Source organism: Rhinatrema bivittatum, chromosome 2 (genome assembly GCF_901001135.1).
Source record: "Rhinatrema bivittatum chromosome 2, aRhiBiv1.1, whole genome shotgun sequence".
Taxonomy (NCBI): domain Eukaryota; kingdom Metazoa; phylum Chordata; class Amphibia; order Gymnophiona; family Rhinatrematidae; genus Rhinatrema; species Rhinatrema bivittatum.
The window spans coordinates 22,716,613-22,742,913 of NC_042616.1; the positions used below are offsets into that span (position 1 = coordinate 22,716,613).

Consider the following 26,301-nt stretch of genomic DNA (forward strand, 5'->3'; position numbering starts at 1 on the left):
AGAGATTAAAGCGAAATTCCACACGTATCACCGCTTGGCTCATCTGACAGCAGCCAAACATCACCGACTGGCCACCTTTAAAACCTCTTCGAAACCTTTTGCCGCCGCCTTAGGCCTGGAATAGTCAATAATATTTATGGTCTGATATTGGGATGATTTCACACTAACCATGACAGGCTTAACTTCCTATGGTGTATGAATACTCTGATAAAAGAATCTGTAATAGATGTGATACTTTACAACAACTAAGATGTTTTGTCTATTTATGTAGGCAGACTTTGGATATACGATACTTACTTCACCAACTAAATAACTGTAGCGGGCGGATGGACATTAAGCTGTATAATGGTACTCTGTCAGGGGGGAGGGGCAGGGGAGGGAGGGAGGTTAGTTCTAGGGATTGCTGTTGGGGTTGGAGCAATCCTATGTTATGGAATGTTTATTGTCTGCTTATTAAGCTGATGTACCTTTATTTGTTACAATAAGAATAAAAATTGTCAAATTTAAAAAAAAAAAAAAAAAAAAAAAGTGTTCTTGGTGGCGATATCGTCTGCTCGGTGAGTGTCCGAGCTCCAAGCGCTGTCCTGTAGGGAGCCTTTCTTGCGGATACGGGGGTTACACTGCGCACGGTGCCGTCGTTTCTTCCGAATGTAGTTTCGTCGTTCCACTTGAACCAGTCGGTGGAACTTCCATCTTTTGGAGATCTATCGGGGACAGATTCAGCCTCAAGGGAGTTGAAGAAGCTGGATGTCCGTAGAGTTTTGTTGTGGTACCTGGAGGTAACCAATGATTTTCGGCTATCGGATCACCTCTTTGTACTTTGTCAGGGCTCCTAAAGGGGTAATATGGCCTCCAAGACCACCATTTCTCGCTGGTTGAAGGAGGCAATAGCCTCCTCCTATTTACTCGGTGGAACGCATCTTCCGCAGGGTCTCAAAGCTCATTCGACGCGATCCGAGGCGGCTTCCTGGGCGGAGTGTATGCAAGTCTCCCCGCAGGAGATTTGCAGGGCGGCGACTTGGAAATCGTTGCACACTTTTGCGTGTCATTATCGTCTGGATGTTCAGGGCTCATGGGATGACAATTTCGGGGCAGGCGTTCTAAGAGCGGGCCTCTCCGGATCCCATCCCACGTAGTCTCAGCTCTGGTACATCCCAGGAGTCTGAACTGATCCTGTACGTATAGGATTTGCAAGATTTTTTGATCCGGTACGTACAGGGAAATGAAAATTAGGTCTTACCTCCGATAATTTTCGTTCCTGTATTACCAAGGATCAGTCTAGAGTCCCACCCTCAAGGTTTTCTGATTGGAGAGTCCGCTGTGTTTGATCAGGATGAACATATCTATGTTCGATTCTTTTAACAGAATGGTTACTTCCTGTTGTTGTTTGGGGCAGGCCCTCATTGGGGTCAGTGAGCCTAGTTCTCCGGTTGTTATCCCGGGGGTTTTAGTTCAGGTTCAGTTTAGTAATTTCTGCTTTGACATTGCGTTATACTGACAGGCTGTAGGTGGCACTCTGCTATATATACAGAGCCTGACAAGTTTGTCTCTGTCTCCACCTGCTTTTGCGGAGGCAAAACCCAGGAGTCTGGACTGATCCTTGGTACTACAGGAACGAAAATTATCGGAGGTAAGACCTAATTTTCATTTTACCGCCTACCCTTACCCCTGCGATAGTGTGGAGCGTCAGGTCAGAGAGACGAAATTTCACGGGCAAACGACCCCCTTACCCCCTGGGACAAGACCTTTAGAGGAGCCAGGATCGGGCAAACTTTCCCCCAGCCCCCGCTCACCTGCCCTGGCCGCGTCCATGGGTGCCGGTCTCCGGAGCAGCCCCAGTACTCTCTCCCCTCCTCCCGGGGGCAGCCGGCAGCGAGAGCGGCTTCAGCAGTCCGGGGCGGATTGGGTGCTCCCCTTGCGAGGCGCGGCTTCCAGCAGCCCTCGCCGGCGATTGTGAATGAGCACATGAACGCACGCTGTGACCTGAACGCCCGGTTGGACGTCCGAGGTCACGGCGTGCGCTCATGGCAGCGAAGGTGCCATGAACGCACGCCGTGACCTGAGCACCCGGAAATGACAGGTACCAGCGCCTATACAGTAAAATGGATTGCGCTTCATGGACGCTTCTTGGACGCACTTTGGGCGCGGCTTGCATTTGCATGCTATTTAAATACTGTATCGAGCGGTATGTGATCCGAACTGTGCGTGCGGCAAACGAGCGGGCGCCCGGCCCTACCGCACTTTTTCTACCGCGTCCTTACTGTATCGACCTGTTGGTTAGGCTAGAAGGTGCCACCTGACTCCGGTCATTTCTGCTACACCAGACTAACACAGCTATCCTTCTGAAGTTTTTTCACTATACAGATAACAAGTCTCTGAAAATATTAAAACAACACAGACAAATAACTAAATTATACAATTCTAAAATCAGCATGATATGCTTATTACAATGGAGTAATTTATAAAATAGCAGATAATAAATAGCAATAAAGTTATTTACCAGTGCAAATTGCCAGGTTCAAACACTGAAAGACGGACTAAAAAGCCAGGATTGTATACTCCTAGGGATTATATAACTATTCAGTAATGACAGACGTATGGGAACTGAAGTGCCGGCATGTGTTTCTGCTTCATGGTAATGTCACAGCTCGAGCGTGCCCCATGTGACTCCTCCATCCTAGTCCACATGCAGCTGACAAAAGATTCCCAAGGCTAGTGCACATTTAATGAAGTTGATAACATATAAGTAAAGGATTAGGCACCATTTACAAAAAAAACCCCACCCATTAAAGGGGATATAGGAAAATTAGTTCTTACCTGTTAATTTTCGTTCCTGTAGTACCATGGATCAGTCCAGACTGCGGGTTGAGCCTCCTTTCCAGCAGTTGGAGACAGACAAAAACTGAAAGGATATCCTATATCAGGACAGAGCCTATCCTCTAACCCTTCAGTATAACGCATGTCAAAACAGAAAACAATAAACCCAAAGTAGGATCGAGCAAGTAACCATAAAGCTCAATGGAGCAACCGTAGAAAAATAGAGTAAACATGATAGAAACTAAACGCTCTTGCATAAACTTGGTACTTGAAAAAACCAAGGCTTCCAGTGTATTTGCTCAGTATTCTTGCACAAAAGTTAACGTCTGAGAACCTGCAACCTGCAAGAAAACAAGCTTCGAGAGGACAGAAAAAGACAACAGACAGGGAAGGGCGTCTGGACTGATCCGTGGTACTACAGGAACGAAAATTAACAGGTAAGAACTAATTTTCCTTTCCCTGTACTTACCCGGATCAGTCCAGACTGTGGGATGTACCAAAGCTTCCCTAAACCAGGTGGGACAAAGACAGTCCCGCTCGAAGCACTTGTCGCCCAAAAGAGCCAAAGACCGGAGCTTGCACATCCAGACGGTAGTGTCGAGCAAAGGTATGCAGAGACGTCCAAGTGGCGGCCCTGCAAATCTCCTGCGGAGAGACAGACTGGCTCTCCGCCCAGGAGGTAGCTTGAGAACGCAGTGAATGAGCTTTCGGGCCCTCGGGGATCGCCCGACCTTGGCAAAGATAGGCCGAAGAGATCACTTCCTTCAACCACCTGGCAATAGTGGTCCTAGAAGCCGGTTTACATAAGAACATAAGAAAATGCCATACTGGGTCAGACCAAGGGTCCATCAAGCCCAGCATCCTGTTTCCAACAGTGGCCAATCCAGGCCATAAGAACCTGGCAAGTACCCAAAAACTAAGTCTATTCCATGTAACCATTGCTAATGGCAGTGGCTATTCTCTAAGTGAACTTAATAGCAGGTAATGGACTTCTCCTCCAAGAACTTATCCAATCCTTTTTTAAACACAGCTATACTAACTGCACTAACCACATCCTCTGGCAACAAATTCCAGAGTTTAATTGTGCGTTGAGTAAAAAAGAACTTTCTCCGATTAGTTTTAAATGTGCCCCATGCTAACTTCATGGAGTGTCCCCTAGTCCTTCTACTATCCGAAAGAGTAAATAACCGATTCACATCTACCCGTTCTAGACCTCTCATGATTTTAAACACCTCTATCATATCCCCCCTCAGTCGTCTCTTCTCCAAGCTGAAAAGTCCTAACCTCTTTAGTCTTTCCTCATAGGGGAGTTGTTCCATTCCCCTTATCATTTTGGTAGCCCTTCTCTGTACCTTCTCCATCGCAATTATATCTTTTTTGAGATGCGGCGACCAGAATTGTACACGGTTTACCCCGATTGGGCCCACTCCAGAGGACGAAAAGATGGTCCGAAACCCGAAAGTCATTGGTAACCTGGAGATAGCGAAGCAGGACCCGTTTGACATCTAAGCGACGAAGATCGCCCCCAGTCGTACCCGCAATCTCCTCTGGGGAAAACGCAGGGAGTTCTACCGACTGGTTGACGTGGAAGGTGGAGACCACTTTGGGCAAGAAGGAAGGGACCGTCTTGAGAGAGACCCCTGAATCGGAGAAACGCAAGAAGGGCTCCTGACAGGACAACACTTGAATCTCAGAGACCTGCCGAGCAGAGGAGATAGAGACCAGGAAGACAGTCTTCAGCGTAAGGTCTTTTAGCGTGGCGTGGCGCAGGGGTTCGAACGGAGCCGTACAGAGAGCCCGAAGGACCAGGTTAAGACTCCATGATGGGCCGAGGCACGAGAAGGGGGACGGAGATGTTTAACGCCCCTCAGAAACCGAATCACCCCCGGATGGCCCGCTAAGGGATGACAGTCCACCCGACCCAGGAGAGAGCCGAGCGTGGAGACCTGTACTCATAGGGGCGGATTTTAAGAGCCCTGCTCGCCTAAATCCGCCTAAATCCGGGCGGATTTAGGCGAGCAGGGCCCTGCGCGCCGGTGCGCCTATTTTACATAGGCCTACCGGCGCGCACAGAGCCCCGGAACTCGCGTAAGTCCCGGGGTTTTCTGAGGGGGGCGTGTCGGGGGGCGGACCCGATCCGCGTGGCGTTTTCGGGGCGTGTCAGGAGCGTTTCGGGGGCGGGCTCGGGGGCGTGGTTACGGCCCGGGGGCGTGGCAGCACCCTCCGGACCCGCCCCCAGGTTGCGTCCCAGCGCGCTAGCGGCCCGCTGGCGCGCGGGGATTTACGTCTCCATCCGGGAGGCGTAAATCCCCCGACAAAGGTAAGGGGGGGGTTTAGACAGGGCCGGGCGGGTGGGTTAGGTAGGGGAAGGTGAGGGGAGGGCAAAAGAAAGTTCCCTCCGAGGCCGCTCCGAAATCGGAGCGGCCTGGGAGGGAACGGGGGTAGGCTGCACGGCTCGGTGCGCACCGGCTATACGGAATCGATAGCCTTGCGCGCGCCGATCCAGCGCGTACTTTTGCTTGCGCCTGATGCGCCAGCAAAAGTACGCCAAATCGCGCGGTTTGAAAATCTACCCCATAGAGAACTGAAGGAGAGGCCCCTGGAGAGACTCTTCTGAAGAAAAGAGAGAACCACAGAGACCGGGGCGGAGCGCGTGGGATACCCGATTCCACGCAAGCAGATTAAAAAACCTTCCATATGCGCTCGTAGGCCAGGGAATTCGACTGTTTCTGGGCCCGAAGCAAGGTGGAGATGACCTCCTCCTTATAGCCCTTACGCCTCAGGCGTCGCCGTTCAAAAGCCAGGCCGCTAGACAGAAGTGATCGGCCTGGTCGAAAAATACAGGCCCCTGCCGAAGAAGACGAGGTAGATGACAGAGTCGGAGGGGGCCGTCTGTCGCCAGGTTGATGAGATCTGCGAACCACAGTCTTCGTGGCCACTCGGGTGCTACCAGAACCACAGGTCCCCGGTGGAGTTCGATTCTCCTGAGAACTTTTCCCACCAGGGCCCACGGAGGGAATACGTACAGAAGGACCTCCGCTGGCCAAGGAAGAGCTAGAGCATCCACGCCCTCTGAGCCGTGCTCCCTCCAACGGCTGAAGAACCGATTGGCCTTGGAGTTGCGCAGGGTCGCCATTAAGTCCAGGTGGGGGGGACCCCACCTGTCCACTATCAGAGCCATGGCCGCCTCCGAGAGTTCCCACTCCCCCGGATCGAGCGATTGACGGCTGAGGAAATCGGCTTGGACATTTTCCTTGCCTTCGATGCGAGAGGCCGCCAGGCACTGCAGATTCCGTTCCGCCCAAGCGAAGAGACGGCTGGTTTCCAGGGCCACCGGGGGACTGCGAGTGCCCCCTTGGTGATTGATGTAGGCCACCATGATTGAGTTGTCAGACAAGACTCTTATCACCTTGCCGCGGAGCAGGGGGAGGAACTCCTGAAGGGCCAAGCGAACCGCCAGGGTCTACAAGCGATTGATGTGCCAGCGAGACTGAGTCGGCGACTAGGTGGACTGGAAGAGACAGACTGCACCCCAGCCTGACAGACTGGCGTCCGTGGAGACTACTGTCCACTGTGGAGCTTGGAGAGGCATCCCCTGGAGGAGATGAGGGAGTGACAGCCACCACTGCAAGTTGTCGACTGTAGAGTTCAAGAACGGAAGGACCATGTGAAACAGTTGTGACACCGGCCGCCAACGGGACAGCAAAGCTTTCTGTAGCGGACGCATATGAGCAAAAACCCAAGGGACGAGGTCGATGGTGGAAGCCATGGATCCCAAAACCTGCAGGTAGTCCCAGGCTGTCGGGAAAGGGAGCGCAATCAGATTCTGGATCTGTTCGATCAGCTTGAGGGCTCACGCACGCGATAAGAAGACCTTGCCTACTCTGGTGTCGAAGTGGGCTCCCAGGAACTCTAACTCCTGGGAGGGCTGAAGGTGGTTCTTGGAGAAGTTCACAATCCACCCGAGAGACGCGATCCACCGCCTGTTGACAAGAGGCCGCTGACTTGGCCCTGATGAGCCAGTCGTCCAAGTAAGGATGAACAAGAATTCCCTCCCGGCGAAGAGCCGCTGTGACCACCACTATGACCTTGGTAAAGGTGCAAGGCGCAGTTGCAAGGCCGAAAGGAAGCGCCCAAAACTGAAAGTCCTGGTTGAGAATGTGGAAGTGAAGATACTTCTGGTAGTCGCGGTGAATGGGAATATGGAAGTAAGCCTCTGCGAGATCGAGTGAAGCGAGGAACTCTCCGGGGCGGACCGCCGCGATGACCGCTCGCAGGGTTTCCATGTGGAAATGAGGAATTTTGAGGGCTCGATTGACCCTCTTGAGGTCCAGAATCGGGCGATAAGACCCATCCTTTTTGGGAATGACGAAGTAAATGGAATACTGGCCGGCGCAAAGCTCCCCCTTCGGGACTGGGACCACAGCCCTCAAATCCAGGAGTCTGGTGAGGGTTTGTTCCACCGCGTCCCTCTTGGACCGCCCACATGGAGAAAAGAGAAAAAGATCCGGAAGATCGCGGACAATTTCGAAGGCATAACCATCTCTGATAATGTCGCGGACCCACTGATCCAACATGATTTTGACCCATTCCTCGAGAAACAGGGAGAGGCAGCCGCCGAGGGGGGGGACGGGACCGAGGAATGAGTCAGCTGAACTTCATTGCATGGCAGGCTTGGGGGTGGAATGCGCTAGCTGGCCCTCGTGAAAGGGCCACCGCCCACGAAAGGGCTGCGACCAGGACTGAGATCTGGAAGAATAACCCCTAGAGCAGTGGTTCTCAACTCTGTCCTGGGGACCCCCCCAGCCAGTCGGGTTTTCAGGCTATCCACAATGAATATGCATGAGAGAAAATTTGCATACACTGCCTCCATAACATGCAAATTTTCTCTCATGCATATTCATTGTGGATAGCCTGAAAACCCGACTGGCTGGGGGGGGTCCCCAGGACAGGGGTGAGAACCACTGCCCTAGAGGAATCACCCCGCCCGCGCAGAGTATACCGACGCTGGCCCCAGAATCGAGGACGAGAGGGCGTATAGGACCGGGATGGTTTAGGACGGTCCTCCGGAATCTTATGGACCTTGTCTTTCCCTAAGGAGTCCATAAGCTTCTCAAGGTCCTCACCAAAGAGCAGCTTACCTTTAAAAGGCAACGTGTCCAACCGGCCTTTGGAAGACTGATCGGCCGACCAATTGCGTAACCAGAGGAGTCTCCGGGCAGACACTGCCCAAGCCATCGCCTTCACTTGAACACGGACCAGATCATAGAGTGCGTCTGCCCTGTAAGCGATTACGGCTTCCAGACGCTCAGCCTGTTCCGCCTCTGCCGGCGGGAGGTCCTGGATGCAGAATAATTGTTGGACCCACCTAAGGCCTGCCCGCAGCATGAGACTGCTGCAGCAAGTTGCCCGGACTCTGAGAGCCAAGACTTCGAAGATGCGCTTCATGTGTGCTTCCAGCTTACGATCCTGTCCGTCCTTGAGCGCTGTCGATCCCTCCACCGGGATCGTGGTATGCTTGGTGACCGCCGAGACATAGGAGGTGACCGAGGGTTTCTTGAGCATTTCCAAGCATTCCTCTGGGAGGGGATAGAGTTTGTCCATGGCACGCTCCACCTGGAGAGCCCTCTCAGGAGCCTCCCATTCCCGGAGAATCAGCAGTTTAAGCATGGGATGGAAGGGAAAAGTGGTAGCCGGAGCCCTGAGACCCCCCAGGACCGGGTCCATATCTTTGGGCAAGGAGGCCATCAAATCATCCACAGCGGGCCCCTCCAACCCCAATTCCTGGAGGACAAATGGGAGGAGGGGCTCCAGCTCCTCCTTGCGGAATAAGCGAAGGGCTATAGGGTCGTCCCTCTCCAAAGGAAGGGCACCCTCTCGATCTGGAGTAGCGGCGGGGTCCGGAAAACCTGGATCCACTGGGGGATCGGGGACAACCCCGGGACCACCCGCACCGGCCCCTGGGGCTCCGCAGCCGGCCCAGGGATCAACGGCGCGGAGCGAGGGATTTTTGGCAGGGCGGGGGTCGAAGGGGGGCATTCGTCCTCCTCCTGCAGGCTTGCAAGGTATGATGTGTGCATTAGGAGAACGAATTCAGCTGAAAAACGGACCCTAAATTTCCTGTGGGGGGGTGAGGAGGGGGGTCGGGAAACCCCTCCTGGGGGCCCGCAGGGCTCAAATCGGGGGGGTTATCTTCAAAAAATCCAGCCCCCCAGTCCCAGGGAGCTCCGAAAACGGAGCCGCTGAAAAATCCAAAATGGCCACCGTTCCTGGGCTTTGCCAACCCGGGAACGGCCTGGCCATGCCGGGGGGGGGGGGGGGGGGGGGGTCGATCCCCGGGCTAAAATTTGCTTGTCCTGCCGAGGAGGGACCTTCCCCACCCGGCAGGCAAGCAGAGCATAGGCCCTGACGCGAAAATCACAAAGAGGGCTGCCCACAGGAGAGGCAGGCTGCCTGCCACGGCATAGAAGAGCCGCCTCTAAAGAAAAAAGTCTGAAAAAAAAGTTGATTGACAGCCTGCAGGCCCGGAGTGAAGCAGGCGGGAAACCTGACGACTCCTGTCTGTCTGGCTGCCGGTTCAAGACCTCCTGAGACCAGAAAAAGAAAAATACTTGTCTACTGCTGCAAATAAGTTGGAGGTAGGGGAATACCTGCAACTTATAATAAAAACTGAAAGTTGAAATTTCTTCTATTTAATTTTTTTTTTTTTTTTTTACAACTGAGCGCAGCAGTCGGGTTCTAAACCCTCTCGGCAGCCTGGGGGGAAAGACGAGACCCGGAAAGACTCGGCCCCACACCTGGAAGCGGGTATGGATTCAGGCTATGCAGCGCACAAGGGGCAAAGCCCCCCTGAGACCGGCAAGAGCCGGGAGACGGAACCGTCTCCCACAGAAGAAAAGAAAAAGTCACTAAAGAAATAATTTCCTTTAATACGAAGGAAAATAAGAACAAGTAGTTGCTTGATCCGTAAGAAAAGAAGAAAGGCAGGCTGACTAGCCTAAAGCAGAGAATGAAGGGTGAGCTGCTGCATCTGCTGGAGACAGACGAATACTGGAGGTTTAGAGCAGAGCTTTCCAAACTGTGTGTCGGGACACGTTAGCGTGTCGCCTGCAGTGTGCAGGTGTGTCGCGCAAGCCCGGTCAACTCTGATGCGAGTTTGGGCTTTTTTTTTTCTAGAGATTCACTTTTTTTTTTCAGTTTATGGGTTGCTTATTATTGGGTGATTTTTGCTGTCAATCGCGTTTTTTTGGGGGGCTTGGTGGGTGGAACGAGCCCAGCCATCCTTGCATTGGCTGCTGCTGCCAATGAGGCCTGGCCATGAGGAGTACTGACTGCAAGCAGCAGTGTCTGGTGATCATGGAAGGGAGTGAAGCACTTAACTGGCAACAATCAAAAAGACGAGGTACATGAGTGTGGGGGCCAGACATGTGCTGGGGGGAGAGAGATGAGTGAGTGGGGGGCAAACGTGCTGGGGGGACAGACATGTGCTTGAGGGGGAGAGATATGAGTGTGTGGGGGCCAGACATATGCTGGGGGGAGGAGAGAGATGAGTGTGTGGGGGACAGACAATTTGTTTTATTATTGTTTCTCATAAATTATAACAATAACATGAATCTTGGAATATATATTTTTAATATAAATTTAAGGTTTTCATGAGATAGGTTGTGTCGTGAAACATTTTATTTATGTATATATTTAAGGAAACATACATAAATTGTCGAAATATGTTTCGTTCGTTTAACCTTTAACCTCTGGTTTACTAGTAGACTGAATTACCGTGTCGTGAAATTATGTTTGTCTAAAAAGTGTGTCACCAACATGAAAAGTTTGGAAAGCTCTGGTTTAGAGGATAGGCTCTGTCCTGATATAGGATATCCTTTCAGTTTTTGTCTGTCTCCACCTGCTGGAAAGGAGGCTCAACCCGCAGTCTGGACTGATCCAGGTACGTACAGGGAAACTTGGCTTATCCAAAATATACTAAGTGCTTCAGCAGCTTTTTCCAAGTGGAGGACACGTCTATTTTTATTCACCCAATATGGAAAATATTTTTTAGACAGAAAATGTTGTAAGTCCTGAATGGGTGTGAATTAAGCACCATGGGAAAGACATTAGCTAGTAAGTATTATTCATCTTCGTAGGATGGGCCAGCCTTGTTGACTGGTCTTGGCTTACCTGCAACACAACCCTTAAACTCCGGTCCTTAAGTGCTGGAAGCTGGTTGGGTTTTCAGGATATTCACAAGGAATTTGTACGAGATGCATTTACATGCAATGGAAGCGGTGCTCGCAAATTAACCTCATGAATATAGCACTGTAAGCCTTATATCCATCAAGATCCTCTCACCTTCCATGACTCTCATTCTCACCATGAGGCTTATATCCATTGTAAGCCTCAGATCTGCCCTGATGCTCAGTCTCAGACCTGCCATAATCATTATATCTGTCCTCATTCTAAAACTGTGCCAATGAAATGTGAATATCATCTCAGCAGCTCACTGGACCCAGCTGTACCTGTGACCTCCAGGAAGTGTTATAAAGCAGGGCTACACAGATCTCGGTACACGGCTCTGCTGCCGCATTTCTACCTCTTCTGCCCCTCAGTAAACAGCTGTAAACCTGCAGATGAGATTCCCAGGGTGTGTCGCCAACTCATCCTGTGCTCTGTAATTCTCCCTCTTACTCTGTACAGTATTTCCTATTATTACTCACCTATGTATGAGTGAGTAACCTCTCTCTCTCCTGATTCCTGGGGATCCCAGACATATGGCTCTTCCTCTGGTTTGATCCTTGATAATGTATCTAGAAAAGCAAGTTTGCTTACCGTAAACGATGTTTCCGTAGATAGCAGGATGAATTAGCCATGCTGGCATGGGGATCTGTCAATCAGGCCTGGGAGGCGGAGCTTGTCAAAGCAGAGATCAGAGCTTTGCTCTCTGCGGCTGCGCGTGTGTTCCCGCGCAGGAAAGTAACGGAATCTCCTCAGTCTGTGATTAAGCTGAAGTGTAGTCGAAGACTCGGTGACTGCCAGGGAGGTGGGTGGGTCAGCAGGGCTAATTCATCCTGCTATCTATGGAAACACCGTTTACGGTAAGCAAACTTGCTTTTTCCCCTCGATAGCAGGGCTGAATTAGCCATGCTGTCATGGGAGTCCCAAGCTCCCGATCATTTTGTTTATGATATATATATTTGTACGTGATCTTTGACAGTGTAGCGGTCACCGTGAACAGGAGGCTAGAGATTGCAGGATTGCTTGCCCTATCTTCGCATCAGTGGCTGCTTGTTGATCAAGGCAGTAGTGAGATGTGAAGGTATGAAGCGATGACCATGTAGCTGCCTTACAAATGTCTATGGGTTGCACATTATTTAGGTGTGCCAATGAGGCTGCTACTGCTCTGACTTGGTGAGCCTTAGGCTCTGAATGTAGTTGTAGTTTCTGTTTGTCGTAACAGAATTTGATGCACTGCGCTATCCAGCTGGAGATGGTGCATTTAGCCACCGGTAATCCAGGTGCCTTTGGGTCAAAGGAAACAAAGAGTTGAGAAACATGGGAGTTTGTCCTTTCTTTGTAGTATGCTAAAGCTCTTTTACAATCTAGTGTGTGCAGTAGTTTTTCCCTATCATTTACATAAGGTTTAGGGAAAAAGGTGAGTAATTCCATGGTCTGATTGAGATGGAATTGAGAAACCACTTTTGGTAGGAAGGATGGGTGAGTTTGGAGAACTACCTTTTGGTGATGAAATTGGAAGGTGAAATTGCAAATATGGAGAATAATGGACCAAGGCCTGTAATTCACTCTCTTCGTGCCGATGTTACTGCAACCAGGAATACCACTTTCCATGTGAGGTATTTAATATGTGCCGAGTCCATGGGTTCAAATGGGAAAAGCATGAGCTGTTCCAGGACTATGTTGAGGTTCCATGGAACTGGAGGCTTAGATATCGGAGGACAAAGGTGAATTAACCCCTTAATGAATCGAGACAGTAAGGGGTGATTGGATATAGGAATGTTGTTAACTGGTCTATGATATTTATTTATTTATTTATAGTTTTTTATATACCGCGGTACGTAATGCACATCACCTCGGTTTACAGCAAACAGTAGTTCAGCCAAAGGCTTTACAATGAACATAAGTGGAAAAAGCAAAGTGCTAATTTAAACAGAAAAACTAGGAGTATACATATCAAATACATATGTGTAACAATATTAACTAAAGTCTGTCTTGAAGGGAGTTATTTGTAAAGAAAAGGAGGGTAAGGGAAAGGGGGAATCATAGTAGGGGGGAAGGGAGTCAGACCCGCGCTGCTGGTCTAACTCTCTTATCCCCCCCATGTAAGGGAGGAAGGGGAGTCAGTGCGGAAGGGGAAAGGCAAGGTAGAATAGAGGAATCAGGAGTAGGTTGAGAAGCGAAGTATGTAATTGCATGATTCCCATCCTTCAAAGGAAGGCTTTTCTAAACAGCCATGTTTTTAGGTTCTGTTTAAATTTTCGGTGGCAGGGTTCTTGGCGCAGATCCGCGGGCATACTGTTCCACATTTTGGTTCCTGCTATGATGAGCGAACGTTCTTTAGTGGATGTAAGTTTGGTTAGTTTAGGAGAAGGGATCGGCAGTCTGGCCTGATGTTGGGATCTGATTGGACGGTTTGTTTTTTTGAAATACAGGTGCTCAGGAAACCATTGCATGTTTTGGTTATAGATGGCCTTATGAATTAGAGTGATCGATTTGTATATGATCCGGGAAGCTACGGGTAGCCAGTGAAGTGATTGAAGCACAGGAGTGATGTGATGGTGGTGGTGCGTGTTGGTGATGATGCGCGCCGCTGCATTTTGAAGCATTTGTAATGGTTGCAACGTGTTTTTTGGTAGGCCTAATAGCAAAGCGTTGCAGTAGTCAAGTTTTGATAGAATTGTGGCTTGTAGAACCATGCAGAAGTCGTATGGGTGTAATAGAGGTCTGATACGCTTTAATGTGTGAAGCTTAAAAAAAATCTGTTTTTAACAGTGTCAGCAATGAATTTTTAAAGGTAAAATTGTTGTCTAAGATAACGCCAAGACTGCGGACTTGTTGTACAGCCAGAGGGTAGCCTTGGGGTAGGACTGTTGTGTTCAGTGTGGAGTTGTTTGCAGGTGATATGAAGAGAAGTTCAGTCTTGGTAGTATTGATAGCTACAAAGTTGTCGGTGAGACGTTTTTTTTTTATTTCAGTGAGGGCAGCATTCCAAGTGTTCAGAGCATTTGAAAGAGAGTTTTTTTATAGGTATGAGAATCTGCACATCATCTGCATAAATAAAGTGTTGGAAACCCAGTTTTGATAGAAGGCGGCATAGTGGAGTGAGATAAATATTAAACAGCGTTGATGAAAGTGCAGATCCTTGGGGTACTCCGTGTGTGAGGCTTCTAGGTTTAGATTCACATTGTCCACTTTTAACACTGTAAGTCCTGTTGCTCAGGTAGGATTGGAACCAGAGTAGTGCGGTGCCGGAAATACCTATTTCAGAAAGGCGTGTGATAAGTGTGTTGTGATTAACAGTGTCAAAGGCAGCAGATATATCCAGAAGGGCAAGTATGTATGCGTGGCCAGAGTCTAGGGCTTTTAGGAGTGATTCTGATAGTGATAGGAGGAGAGTTTCCGTGCTGTGGTGCTTTCTGAATCCATATTGTGATGGGAAGAGTAATTGATGTTAGTCAAGGTATTCGGAGAGTTGTTTATTGATGATTCTTTCCATAATTTTGGATAGGAAGGGGAGGTTCGAAACTGGCCGATAGTTCGCTGGGTCTGAGGTGTCTAGGTTTGATTTTTTAAGAGTCGGTTTTATGATGGCATGTTTAAGTTGAGAAGGAACTGTGCCCAGTGTGATCGATTTGTTGAGTATCTTTGCTATGGGTTTCGCTATGGTGGTGCGGAAAGATAGAAGTATTTTAGTGGGCATAGTGTCTGCGGGGTTTAGAGCTGATTTAATTTTCTTTAGTATTGATTCTACTTCTATCTGAGATGTATTTTCAAGAATGGTAAGCCTTGCTTCAATATCCTTTCTCTATGTGTGGTTGGTGATGGTTGTATGGTGGAGGTAGACAGAGTAGCTGGAGATTGTTTGTTGTTGAGGGTGCAGTTGGTCATTGCTGATGAATAGGGTAGACTTTGTGAATTAAAGCGAGATATAATAGATTGTATTTTGTTGCTGAAGTAAGTGGCAAGTTTCTCACATTTTGATTCGTCCTTGTTGTTTGAGTTTGTATTGACTGGAGCAATAACGAGGCTTTTTACGTATTGGAATAGTGCGTGTGGATTAAATTGATATTGGTGGATTTTAGCTGCATAATAGTCCTTTACTTTGTCGGTGGTTTGGCAGTAGCGGTGGAGTAAAGCCTTGAATTTTTGAAGAGTTGTTGTATTTTGGTTTCTGCGCCACTCCTTTTCAGATTTGCGGAGCTCCATTTTTATTGATTTTAATTCCGGTGTGTACCATGGTTTTTTTGTTAATCTTTTGTGTGTTGATTTTTTTAGTTTGTATGGGGCAGAGCTTATCTGCTATATTGCTTGTAATTTGGAACCAAGATGAGGAGGCGGTGTCGGCATCTGTGAGGTCTAATTCTTTTAGGTCTTCAGATAGTACATTCATAATGTCTTCCATTTGCCCCTGTTTTCGGAAGGAGATTGTTTTCTTCCCGAGAGATGTAGGTGGAGAGTGTTTGATAGTGCAACATGTATCGATTCGGTAGTGGTCTGACCAAGGTATCGGGGTACAACGGGGCAGGTCTGTTTGAAAGATCGAATTGGTAAATATAACATCAAGTGTATGGCCAGCTTTGTGCGTCGGACTGGTCACTGCTTGTTGAAATCCTAGTGCATTTAGTGAAGTCATGAATGCTTCGCAGGCTGGAGATAGTGGGATGCGGTCAATGTGCAGGTTCAGGTCTCCCAGGATGATGGCTGGTACATGTATTTCGATGTGTTTGGCAATGAATTCTGTGAGAAGAGATGGATTATTTTCAAGAATGTTTGGGGGAGCATATGATATGCCCCTATGGCGCTGAGATGAACTCTGATGGATTATGTTGCTAGACCAGCCGTATATAGTGTATGAAGATAATCAATGAGCAATTCAGGTGAGCAGTCCAATGGTGGTATTTCTTTGGCAGCACACCAGGTAGAGTAACGTTTCCATTTATAGTTATAATTATTTCTGGTTGAGAGTTTCCTGGATTCTAACAAATGAATTGTGCCGAGGTGGAAACTCCTTGTTCTGTTAAAAGCAGCCTCTCAATCTCCACGCCGTCAAGTGAAGAGATGAGTGTAGGGGGTGTAGAAGCATCCCTTGATCTTGGCATAGAAGATCTTGGCAATTCGGTAACCAAATTGGATCCATGATGGATAGCTGGAGAAGGAAACTGTACCATGGTTGCCTCGGCCAGGCTGGGGCTATGAGTATCAGTTGAGCTTCGTCTGCTATGCACTTTTGAATTGTCCTTGTTATGAGTGGTATGGGAGGAAAGGCGTACAGGAGGCCTGTCGTCCATGGAATGAGGAAGGCATCTTGAGCGATCCTGAATTGGCTTGGTCTTATCGAGCAGAATTTGGGAACTTGAGCATTGATCTCCGTTGCAAAGAGATCTATCGATGGTGTCCCCCAGTGCATGAATATGTCTTGGGCTACTTCTGTATTGAGTGTCCATTCATGAGGATAAAAGATGCGGCTTAGCCTGTCTGCTCTTGTATTTGCCACGCCTGGTAGGGAAGTTGCTTGTAGATGTATGCAATTTTTGTGGGTGTGTGCGAAGATTGTCAGGGTCTCCTTGCAAAGGGACCATGAATCGGACCCTCCTTGTTTGTTGATGTAAAACATCGCTACTTGATTGTCTGTGTAGATCATTACCCTGCGTCCTTTCAGATGTTCTTGGAACACTCGTAGTGCATTCCGAATCGCTCTGAGTTCCAATAAATTTATTTGCAGGTTCTATTCCGAGATTGTCCATAACCCCCGTGTTTCGTAAATCTCGAGGTGTGCACCCCATCCTTTGCGAGATGCATCCGTGGTTAAGACTGTATTGTGAGGAGGGGAACTGAACAATGCTCCTTTGGATAGGGTGGAGTCTAGGAGCCACCATGTTATATCCTCTCTCATTTCGGTGGTCAACGACAACTTCTGTGTCAATGGTTGTGAGTGCTGTTTCCATTGACGTTTCAAGCCCCATTGCAGGCGTCTCATGTGTAGCCTGGTGTTGGGAACCATGAATATTGCCGCTGCCATGTGCCCCCAGGACTTCTAAAACCTGTCTCGCTGAAGGTCTCCGAGTATGGTTCAAGGCATGTAAAAGAGGACGGAATTGTGCTAGTCTGTCACTTGGTAGGTATGCCCTGTTGCATGTAGAGTCCAGGAATGCTCCTATGAACTGTAATCGTTGTGTTGGTTGTAGGTGTGATTTCTGAAAATTGATAAGAACATAAGAACATAAGAAATTGCCATGCTGGGTCAGACCAAGGGTCCATCAAGCCCAGCATCCTGTTTCCAACAGAGGCCAAACCAGGCCACAAGAACCTGGCAATCACCCAAACACCTAGAAGATCCCATGCTACTGATGCAATTAATAGCAGTGACTATTCCCTAAGTAAACTTGATTAATAGCAGTTAATGGACTTCTCTTCCAAGAACTTATCCAAACCTTTTTTGAACCCAGCTACACTAACTGCACTAACCACATCCTCTGGCAACAAATTCCAGAGATTTATTGTGCATTGTGCATTGTATCACTCATTGGAGGTGATAGAGTAAGATGTTTGGAGCTGGGGCGATTATGAGCTAATCGTCCAGATATGGAAAGATGGTTATACCTTGTTGTCTGAGATGAGCCACCACCACAACCATGCATTTGGTGAAAACCCTAGGTGCAGCTGATAGTCCAAAGGGGAGAACTTTGTACTGGTAGTGTTGATGCCTGTAGTGAAAGCATAGGTAATGCCAAGAGGATGGATGGATTGGGATGTATGTGTAAGCATCCTTTAGGTCGATGGAACACATCCAATCGTTGGTTTGAATCAGAGGAAGGATTGATTTCAACGATATCATCTTGAATTTCTCTCTGATGAGAAATTTATTCAATTCCCTGAGGTCTAGGATGGGGCGAAGGCCACCTGACTTCTTGGGTATGAGGAAATATGGGGAATAAAATCCTAGTGATTGTATCCCCGGGGAAATTTCCCGAATTGCTTGCTGTTTGCGAAGCAAAGCAATTTCCTCTCCTAGTTGTTGTTGGAAGTTGTGAATCTTGAGAGTGGAAAGGTGAGGTAATGTGGGTTTTGTGACAAATTGGAGTTGGTAGCCATGACGTACTATCTCCAAAACCCATTGATCGGATGTTATTCTCTACCAGGCAAGAATGAATCCTGCCGGGTGGTGCTTGATTTTGTGGTGGTGGCTGGGTAACTAAAAAGAAGGAGTCCATTTTACTGCAGTAGTCAGCTGTTGTGCCTGCTGTCTCTGGTTATGTGGTTTACCTCTACGTTGGTTGGAGGTATTCCGTTGTGGAGCAGGACGCTGGTAAGCAGTGTAAGCCTGTGTACGAAAGGACTGGTAAGATCTGTAGGGTCCCCTGGCATATGATTGCTGGCGAGTAGATCCCACAAAGCGACGTGTAGTTGAATAGTGAGGATGCGATGTTAAGGATTGTACTGCTAGAGCTTCCTCCTTTAGCTTACCTGTGTCCTGGAATCGTTCTCCGAACAGGTTATCTCCTGTACATGGGAGGTTTGTTAGTTTCTCATGCAAATCTTCGCATATCGAACTTGAGCGTAACTATGCTAAACTGCGGGCTGCAATGGCTGTTGCAAATGCCCTGGAAGATGTTTCATATGCCTCATAGATTAACCTCAAAAGGTGCCGAGAACATTCTTCCATGTCGTGAAGAGGCAGAGGTATCTGATCTGCAGTCGAGGAAAGCATACCTTTAATAGCCTGTATGCATTCATATAGATATTGTACCATGTAGAACTGATGGTGCATAATTCAGGCATTCAACATTGAGTTATGGTATACTTTCCTGCCAAACTCATTTAAATATTTGTTATCTTTACCTGGGGGGGTATGAGGATTGTTACTTCATTTTCTTAAATCTTTGCATCGCCGATTCTACTACAATTGAAGCATGAGGTAATTGTGGTATAGAGTACGGTGATGTTTTCCTCATACGGAATTTTATGTCTCTCTTCCTGGAAACCGCTGAGATTGTGTAAGGAGTCTCCCAGGATTTTTGTAATACTGAATGTAAGATATCTTGTGGCGGAAGAGATGTTGGTTCTCCTGGAGTATCGAAAATCTTTAGGAGACCAAGGGTTTCTGATCTAGGGTCTGTCTCTTTTTGGACCTCTAGATGCAGTATTGTACCTAATTTTTCTAAATATTTTGGGTATGTAAGTCCTCTGGAGGGGAATACGGCTCCTGAAGTTGTTCTTGCGGATCCGATGGGAATGTTTGCGGTGAAGGAGAATCGAAGGATGTATCCCGTTTATAAATTGGTGACTTCGGTCGGTTTGTTATAGGAGACTGAGGTTCCACCGACGGTTCTCTATTAGCTTGTGTCTTATGTTCAGGAGAACTGACAGAGGCAAGATTAGTCATTTTGAAGGATGACTGAAGAGTTTCATAAAATCCTGCCAAGGATTGGGACAACTGATAAAATGCCTCTTTTGTACGTGGGGGCATTATTGTACGATCATCTGGTTCTTGTGACTCATATGCTTTATGTTGCATTGGAGTATTCGAGATAAAGTATTGGATACTTTATGGTCTTTATGGTCCTTTTGGTTTTTGTCGCATATTATAGTCATAGAATCCTCTGAAGCTGTAGAAGCGTTAGAGGAAGCAATTTGTATTACTTTTTTGTGGGAGAAAGTATTTGAAGTTGGTACATGCGATGATTTAGAGGTCAAAGGGCTTATTTCCCAATTTTCACTCCTCTCTGCCGATTTCTTGTGGTTGGAGTGCCGTGAATGCTTATGATAATGATGTGACGAGGAGTCTGTATGACTTCTTCGTGAAGACGGTGATAGTTTTCTACGTTTTATTTGAAACTCTGTCGAAGTAGCTCTCGAGGAGAGTGAAGTACCTGTACGAGGTGGGGTTATCGATGGAGAGGAGGAAGAGGACACTGGAGTGGGTCCTCGTCGTCGCTTTAACTCGTGTCGTATTACATGTGATGGGTGTTCGTGCGTCTTGTGCGCGATCTAGACTTGCACTCATATTTTTCCGCCTCTGTTTGCGCAAGAGCTACTGGCGCCGATGCCTGCGGCGTCATGCGCAGAGATATATCCGGCGCCATGCGTGCAGATTTTCCTTCCGTTGTGCGCGCCGATGTCTTCAGTGCTGTGCGCATACAGTCCTTTGGCGCCCTGCGCACAAGTGTCTTCAGCGCCATGCGCGCAGAAGTGTTGTGTGCCGATCCGTGTTTAGGCGCAGAAGTATAATGCGCCGCCATGAGTTTATGCGCATCCGGCATCTTAGGCGCAGACATTTCTGGCGCCCGTGACTCTTGCGCCAGCGATTCTGGCTCTATGGATTGTTTAAAATCCATTGGCCTTTGTCGACTTGGCTCGTCCTTATTTCCAATAGTGGAGGATTTAGGATCCCACGATGATGCCCTCTTTTTCAAGGGAGCCGGAAAAATTGCAGGGCCAGGCAACGAATGAGCCTCTGATGGCTCCGATGAGGCAAAAAGTTCCTGAAGCCGGTAGGCCCATTGTTTCAGGGCTCTCGGAGACATCGAACAAAATTCACAATCTTCCCGATTGTGATCTGGCCCTAGGCATCGGTAACATCAGTCATGGCCATCCGTGACAGACATTACCTTGCCGCAATTACAGGGTTTAAACCCCGATTTTGACATGTTTATTTTATTGAAGCTGAGGAGAAGAACAGCTCCGCATGTGATCCCGCGTGCGGAAAGAAAAGACTGAGGAGATTCTGTTACTTTCCTGCGCGGGAACACACACGCAGCCGCAGAAAGCAAAGCTCAAATCTCTGCTTTGACAAGCTCTGCCTCCCGGGCCTGATTGACAGATCCCCATGACAGCATGGTTAATTCAGCCCTGCTATCGACGAGAAATGATACTTTCATGGCCTGTATGTGAGAATGTAAAATTGATTGAGCTATATTATTACTCTCCTGTACTCCGTAATATCTATTACTCTTTACAATTATATATTACTCACCCTTACTCTGTAATCCCTCCTCTTGCTCTTTACAATGTTATAGGGTACAGTTGAGAAATAATTCATCCTCTTGCTCTGCACAGAATGTGCTATTATCTCTCACCGGTACTCTGAAATACTTCCTCTTATTCTGTACAGTATTTATTATTACTCACCTGTATATGAGTGAGTAACTCCTCGCTGTCCTGACTCCTGTGGATCTTGGATTTTTAGCTCTTCTTCTTGTGAAATCCTCACTGTATCAGGATTGATAATTTCATGGCCTGTGTGTAAGAATGGAGAGGAACCTCAGTTACCTCATCACTCCCCTGTATTCTGTAATATCTCCTATTACTCTGTACAGTGCGTGTGTTATTTCTCACCTGTGCCCGAGTGAGTAATTTCTTCCTCTGCTAATTCATGGGAATCCTGGACATACGGCTCTTCTTCATGTTTAATCCTCGATAATGTATTAGGATCAGGATTTATCCTTTCTTGGCCTGTATCCAGGGATATAAAAGAGAAATTACTACTTAACTGATAATTTCCTTATCTTTAATGAAGAGAGGTTAATCTACGACCAGTGGGTTATGCTCCTGTACAAGCAGATGGAGACAGAGGAAAACTGACATCACAATATATATACCCCTGCACTGACATCAGCCCGCCAGTATTCTCTGCAAAAGCCAACTGTGGACAACTAATACATGATCAAAACTATTAACAGATAAACACTTAGTTAACAGGAAAACATTGAGCTCAGCAAGGAGACTGGATCTGGCACTTACCAGCAATCCCCAGAAACGCAGCCAGTCTGGAGGACAATAGCACCACCATCCGGCAGCCAAGGGCTCTCTTAGCATTCAGACAGGTTAATCCTTGACCAGTGTGATGTATGAAAGCAACTCCTGAACAGGGAGGGAAGCTGCCTGCGATCCGATCAACTCTACACGAGTGAAGGCTGCGTCCTCCCGGATCTGCACTTCCAGGCGGTAATGCATGGAAAAGTTGTGTAAGAAGGACCACGTCGCAGCTCGGCAAATCTCGACGGGTGACAACAATCTAACTTCCGCCCATGACACTGTCTGAGCCTCAGTGGAATGAGCCCTAAGCTGACTACACAACGGCTGCTCAGTATCTGCATACGCGGCCGTGATAACCTCTTTAATCTAGCGGGCTATCACACCCTGCAATGCCAGCTTGCCCTGTTTACCCCCACCATAGAGTATAAACAGTCGGTCCGTCTTCCTGAGAGGTTTAGAAACCTCCAGATACCTCATGATATGCCGCTTGACATCCATGGTCTGTAACAGATGATATTTATCCACATCTCTCTCCCTGTCCAGCATCAGCAGGGGAATTGATTGCTTCAAGTGAAAATCCAAGACCACCTTCAGCAAAAAGGACAGAACAGTTCACAGCTGGACCACCCCTGGAGTCACTCACAGGAACGGTTCCCAGCAAGACAGAGCTTGCAGTTCAGAAACTCTACGTTCAGAATACCGTCTTCCCGTAAGTAACCTCAAGGAGAGGCTATGCAATGGTCGAAAGGTGGGACCCGCCAGAACCAGATTAAGACTCCACAAGGGCACTGGCAACCGCAAGAGGGTACAATATTGCTTCACCCCCTTTCAAGAACCGGGCCACATCTGGATGGGCCAACAAGTGTTCACCATTCATCTGACCTCGGAAACAGGCAAGAGCCGCCACCTGTACCTTCAAGGAATTAAGGACCAAGCCCTTAATCAACCCATCCTGCAAAAAAATCCAAACTCAGCGGGATCTTAACCGAATGAGGATGAACCCCTTGTTTCTCACACCAAGCCTGAACATAGACTAAGGTAGTGGAGAAAATTCGCGCTCGAGGCAAAAGGGAAATCACTGCAGTGGAGTATCCACACATCAGCAACCGAGCCCTCTCAAGGGCCATACCTTAAGACAAAATTGAGTCGAATCTTCGTGAAGAATAGATCCTGCCGTAGCAGATCCTGTGGACTGGTAATCGGAGAGGAGAGTCCACCATGGTGCCTCTGCAGATCTGCATACCACGGCCTACTGGGCCAATCTGGGTCCACCAGAAGCACCAACCCTGTGTGTCTCTCAATCCTCTGAATCATTCTGCCCAACATGGGCCACAGCAGAAAGGCATATAGAAGCGTGCCTTCCGGCCAGTCCTGCATGAGGGCACTGATGCCAAAAGACTTCAGATCTCTCCTGCAACTAAAGAAGAGAGGAACCTTTGCATTGTGTAATGTTGCCAACAAGTCTAGAAATGGGAGGCCCCAGTGACCCACTATGAGCTAAAATGCTTCATTTGACAATTCCCATTCTCCTGGATCCAGACTCTATCTGCTGAGAAAGTCGGCTCTTACATTGTCTTTCCCCGCAATGTGTGAGGCTGAGATCTCTTGAAGATGCACTTCCACCCATTCCATAAGCTGGGCTATTTCCTGACTCTTGGCTCCTCCCTGGCGATTGATGTAACTCACTGAGGTCACATAGTCCAACATCATTCGGACCGCTCAACCCTGCAAGTAGTCGACGAATCACAAGCATGCAAGCCGACCATCATGGGCTTCCAGCCAACTGATGCTCCAGAGAGACTCCTCTGTACTCCAGCACCCCTGCGCTGTCATCTCCTGACGGTGAGTCCCCCAGCCCTGGTGGCACACATCCATTGTGAGTACTAGCCAGTTTGGTGTTCATAGGGAAACGCCCTTCCTTAGATGATCCACTTGCAACCACCACCGCAGTTGGATACTGATCTCCACCGGTACCTGAAACAGCGACAAGTAGTCCTGAGCTCTTGTAGATAAGACCACACCGTCAGGCATATTGTTTCTGTCAATAGTCGCACCTATGCCATCAGTTTCTGAATGTGGATCTCCGGTAGAAACACCCTGTCTTGCTTCATGTTAAAAACAAACACCGAGATACTCCAGTGTCTGGGATGGTTGCAGATTGCTCTTGGCGAAGTTCACAATTCACCCTAGTACCTGTAGCAAGGAGATCACCTTGCTCGAGGCCTGAAGACTCTCTTTCATGCTCTTGATTCGAATTAGCCAATTGTCTAAGTACGGGTGGACCAGAATGCCATCTTTTCACATACTGCTGCTACCACCACCATGACTTTTGAGAAGATTCAAGGCGCGATGGTCAAACCGAAGGATAGCGGTTGAAACTGATAATGTTGCCCCAAAATAGCGAAACACAGAAAACCGCTGATGCTTCAGCTGGTTGGGAATATGCAGATATGCCTCTGACAAATCCAGAGACGTAAAAAATCTTTGATAAAAAAGAGACAGGCGACCCCCTATCTCCTGTTCCTGGAGGGTGGGTCAGCACACCCTCATTGAGGGGGTTGGGGAGCACCGCCGCTCAAGCCCACGCCCCATCTGGGATACCTGGGACGAAGGACTGAGACCTACCCAAAGGGTGAGCCCTCTGAAAAGTCACTCCTCTCTAGGATCGAAAATGTTTGAAACCCTTAGCACAACCTCTCGTGCCAAATGAGCACGGCACCTGCTTTTTATCCTGTGGTAACCAAGAACCGGGAACTCACCCCAATTATTGGCCATTTTTTCCAACCCACTCCCAAACAAGAGTGATCCTTTAAAAGGCAATTTCATAAGATTAGACTTTAAAACTGTATTGGTCGACCAATTCCTCCGCCATAGCTGATGCCTGGCCGCTATCACCATAGCCACCCCTCTGGCAGAACTGAAGATAGCAAGAGGCTATCTGCAAATTCATTGCTACCGCCTCAAAGGCCTGCTTACGGATAGCATTAATTCTCCTATCCTGTGCATCCTTCAATGCCGCTCCCCCTTCTATAGGTATAGTCGTCCACTTGGTGACGGCACACACCAGAACATCCACATTCAAAAAGCGCAACTGCTCTCTCGCTACAGGATCCAGGGGATACAGCGCTTCCAAGGCTCATCCCTCTTTAAAATTAGCTTCCAGGGCGCCCCATTGAAGATCAATCAATTCTTGAATAGCATCCATAATGCTTTACGCAAAGAAACTAAAATGGGATTATTCTTTGGCTCAGACATGGATTCAGCACCCAGCACCTTCAGTGTCTGGGAGATCAGAACTGGCAACTCATCTCTATAAAAGAATGGAGAAAGTACTTACCTGGTAATTTCGTTTTCCTTAGTATAGACAGATGGACTCAGGACCAGTGGGTTATGTGCTCTCCTACTAACAGAATGAGACGCAGTCAGATTTCAAAGCTGACGTCAGTCTAGATATACCCCTGCAGTAACCTCAGTATTCTCTTCGAAAAGCCATTGTGGATATATCTTCCTTAAACCTTGATTGAACTGGTTCAACTGATTTCAAACTGAAGACCACCAGTGCACTCAATCAATTAACGCCGACACCGGACAAGCTGTGAGTGTCTTGAAATAGGGGTAGGCAACGGCTTACCCGTATTTGCTTAGTCTCGAAGTTCACTTCCGAGGTTCTCCTTCTCTGGAGCAGCCGTGAGCAGGATGCCAAGTCCATCTGTCTACACTAAGGAAAACAAAATTATCAGGTAAGTAATTCCTCCATTTCTTAGTGTGTAGCCAGATGGAGTCAGGACCAGTGGGATGTACAAAAGCTACTCCCGGAAAGGGCGGGAGGTGGCCCGTGGCCCATTTAATACTCCCCTTGCGAAGGCTGCGTCTTCTCGGGCCTGAACATCCAGGCGGTAAAACCTGGAGAAGGTGTGTAGGGAGGACCACGTTACTGCCCGACAGATCTTGGCGGGCGACAGAAGTTTGGTTTCTGCCCAATAAACTACCTGGGCCCTAGTAGAATGAGCCTTAACCTGTACTGGTAAGGGCTTTCCTGCCTCTATGTAGGCTGCCTTGATTACTTCCTTGATCCAGCGGGCTATGGTCACCCGCGAGGCCACTTCTCCTTGTTTCTTCCCGCTGTGAAGAACGAACAGGCGATCCGTTTTGCGCACCGGTTCTGATCTTTCCAGGTATTGCACCAGGAGTCTACTGACATTTAGATGTCGAAGAAGGCGTGAGTCTTCCGAGTCCTTATGTTCCTCCAGAGATGGTAGGGAGATGGCCTGGTTCAAATGGAACTTGGAAACCACTTTCGGTAGGAAGGAAGGGACGGTGCCCATCCGAATGGTTCCAGGAGTGAACCTAAGGAACGGTTCCCGACAGAATAGAGCCTGTAGTTCGGAGATGCGACGAGCTGAACATATTGTCACCAGGAATACCGTCTTCAGTGTTAAGAGGCGTAGTGACAGACCATGCGTTGGTCCGAAGGAAGCCTCTGCTATGAAGTCTAATACCAGA

At 48.3% G+C, this 26,301-nt stretch overlaps 1 protein-coding gene across 3 annotated transcripts in view; it reads right to left on the reverse strand.

Moving 5' to 3' along the window:
* Positions 1 to 26,301, reverse strand: part of LOC115083657 (oocyte zinc finger protein XlCOF6-like) — a 48,577-nt gene that overhangs the window by 17,055 nt on the left and 5,221 nt on the right. For 2 of the 3 annotated variants that reach the window (XM_029587607.1, XM_029587606.1), the window contains exons 2-3: positions 21,379 to 21,495; positions 21,172 to 21,279 (exon numbers count right to left, since the gene is read on the reverse strand). In XM_029587607.1, the coding sequence (XP_029443467.1) occupies positions 21,172 to 21,279; positions 21,379 to 21,495 (225 nt within the window). Of the gene's footprint in view, positions 1 to 11,525; positions 11,616 to 21,171; positions 21,280 to 21,378; positions 21,496 to 26,301 lie in introns of all 3 variants that reach the window. The other variant, XM_029587605.1, reaches the window with a different exon arrangement.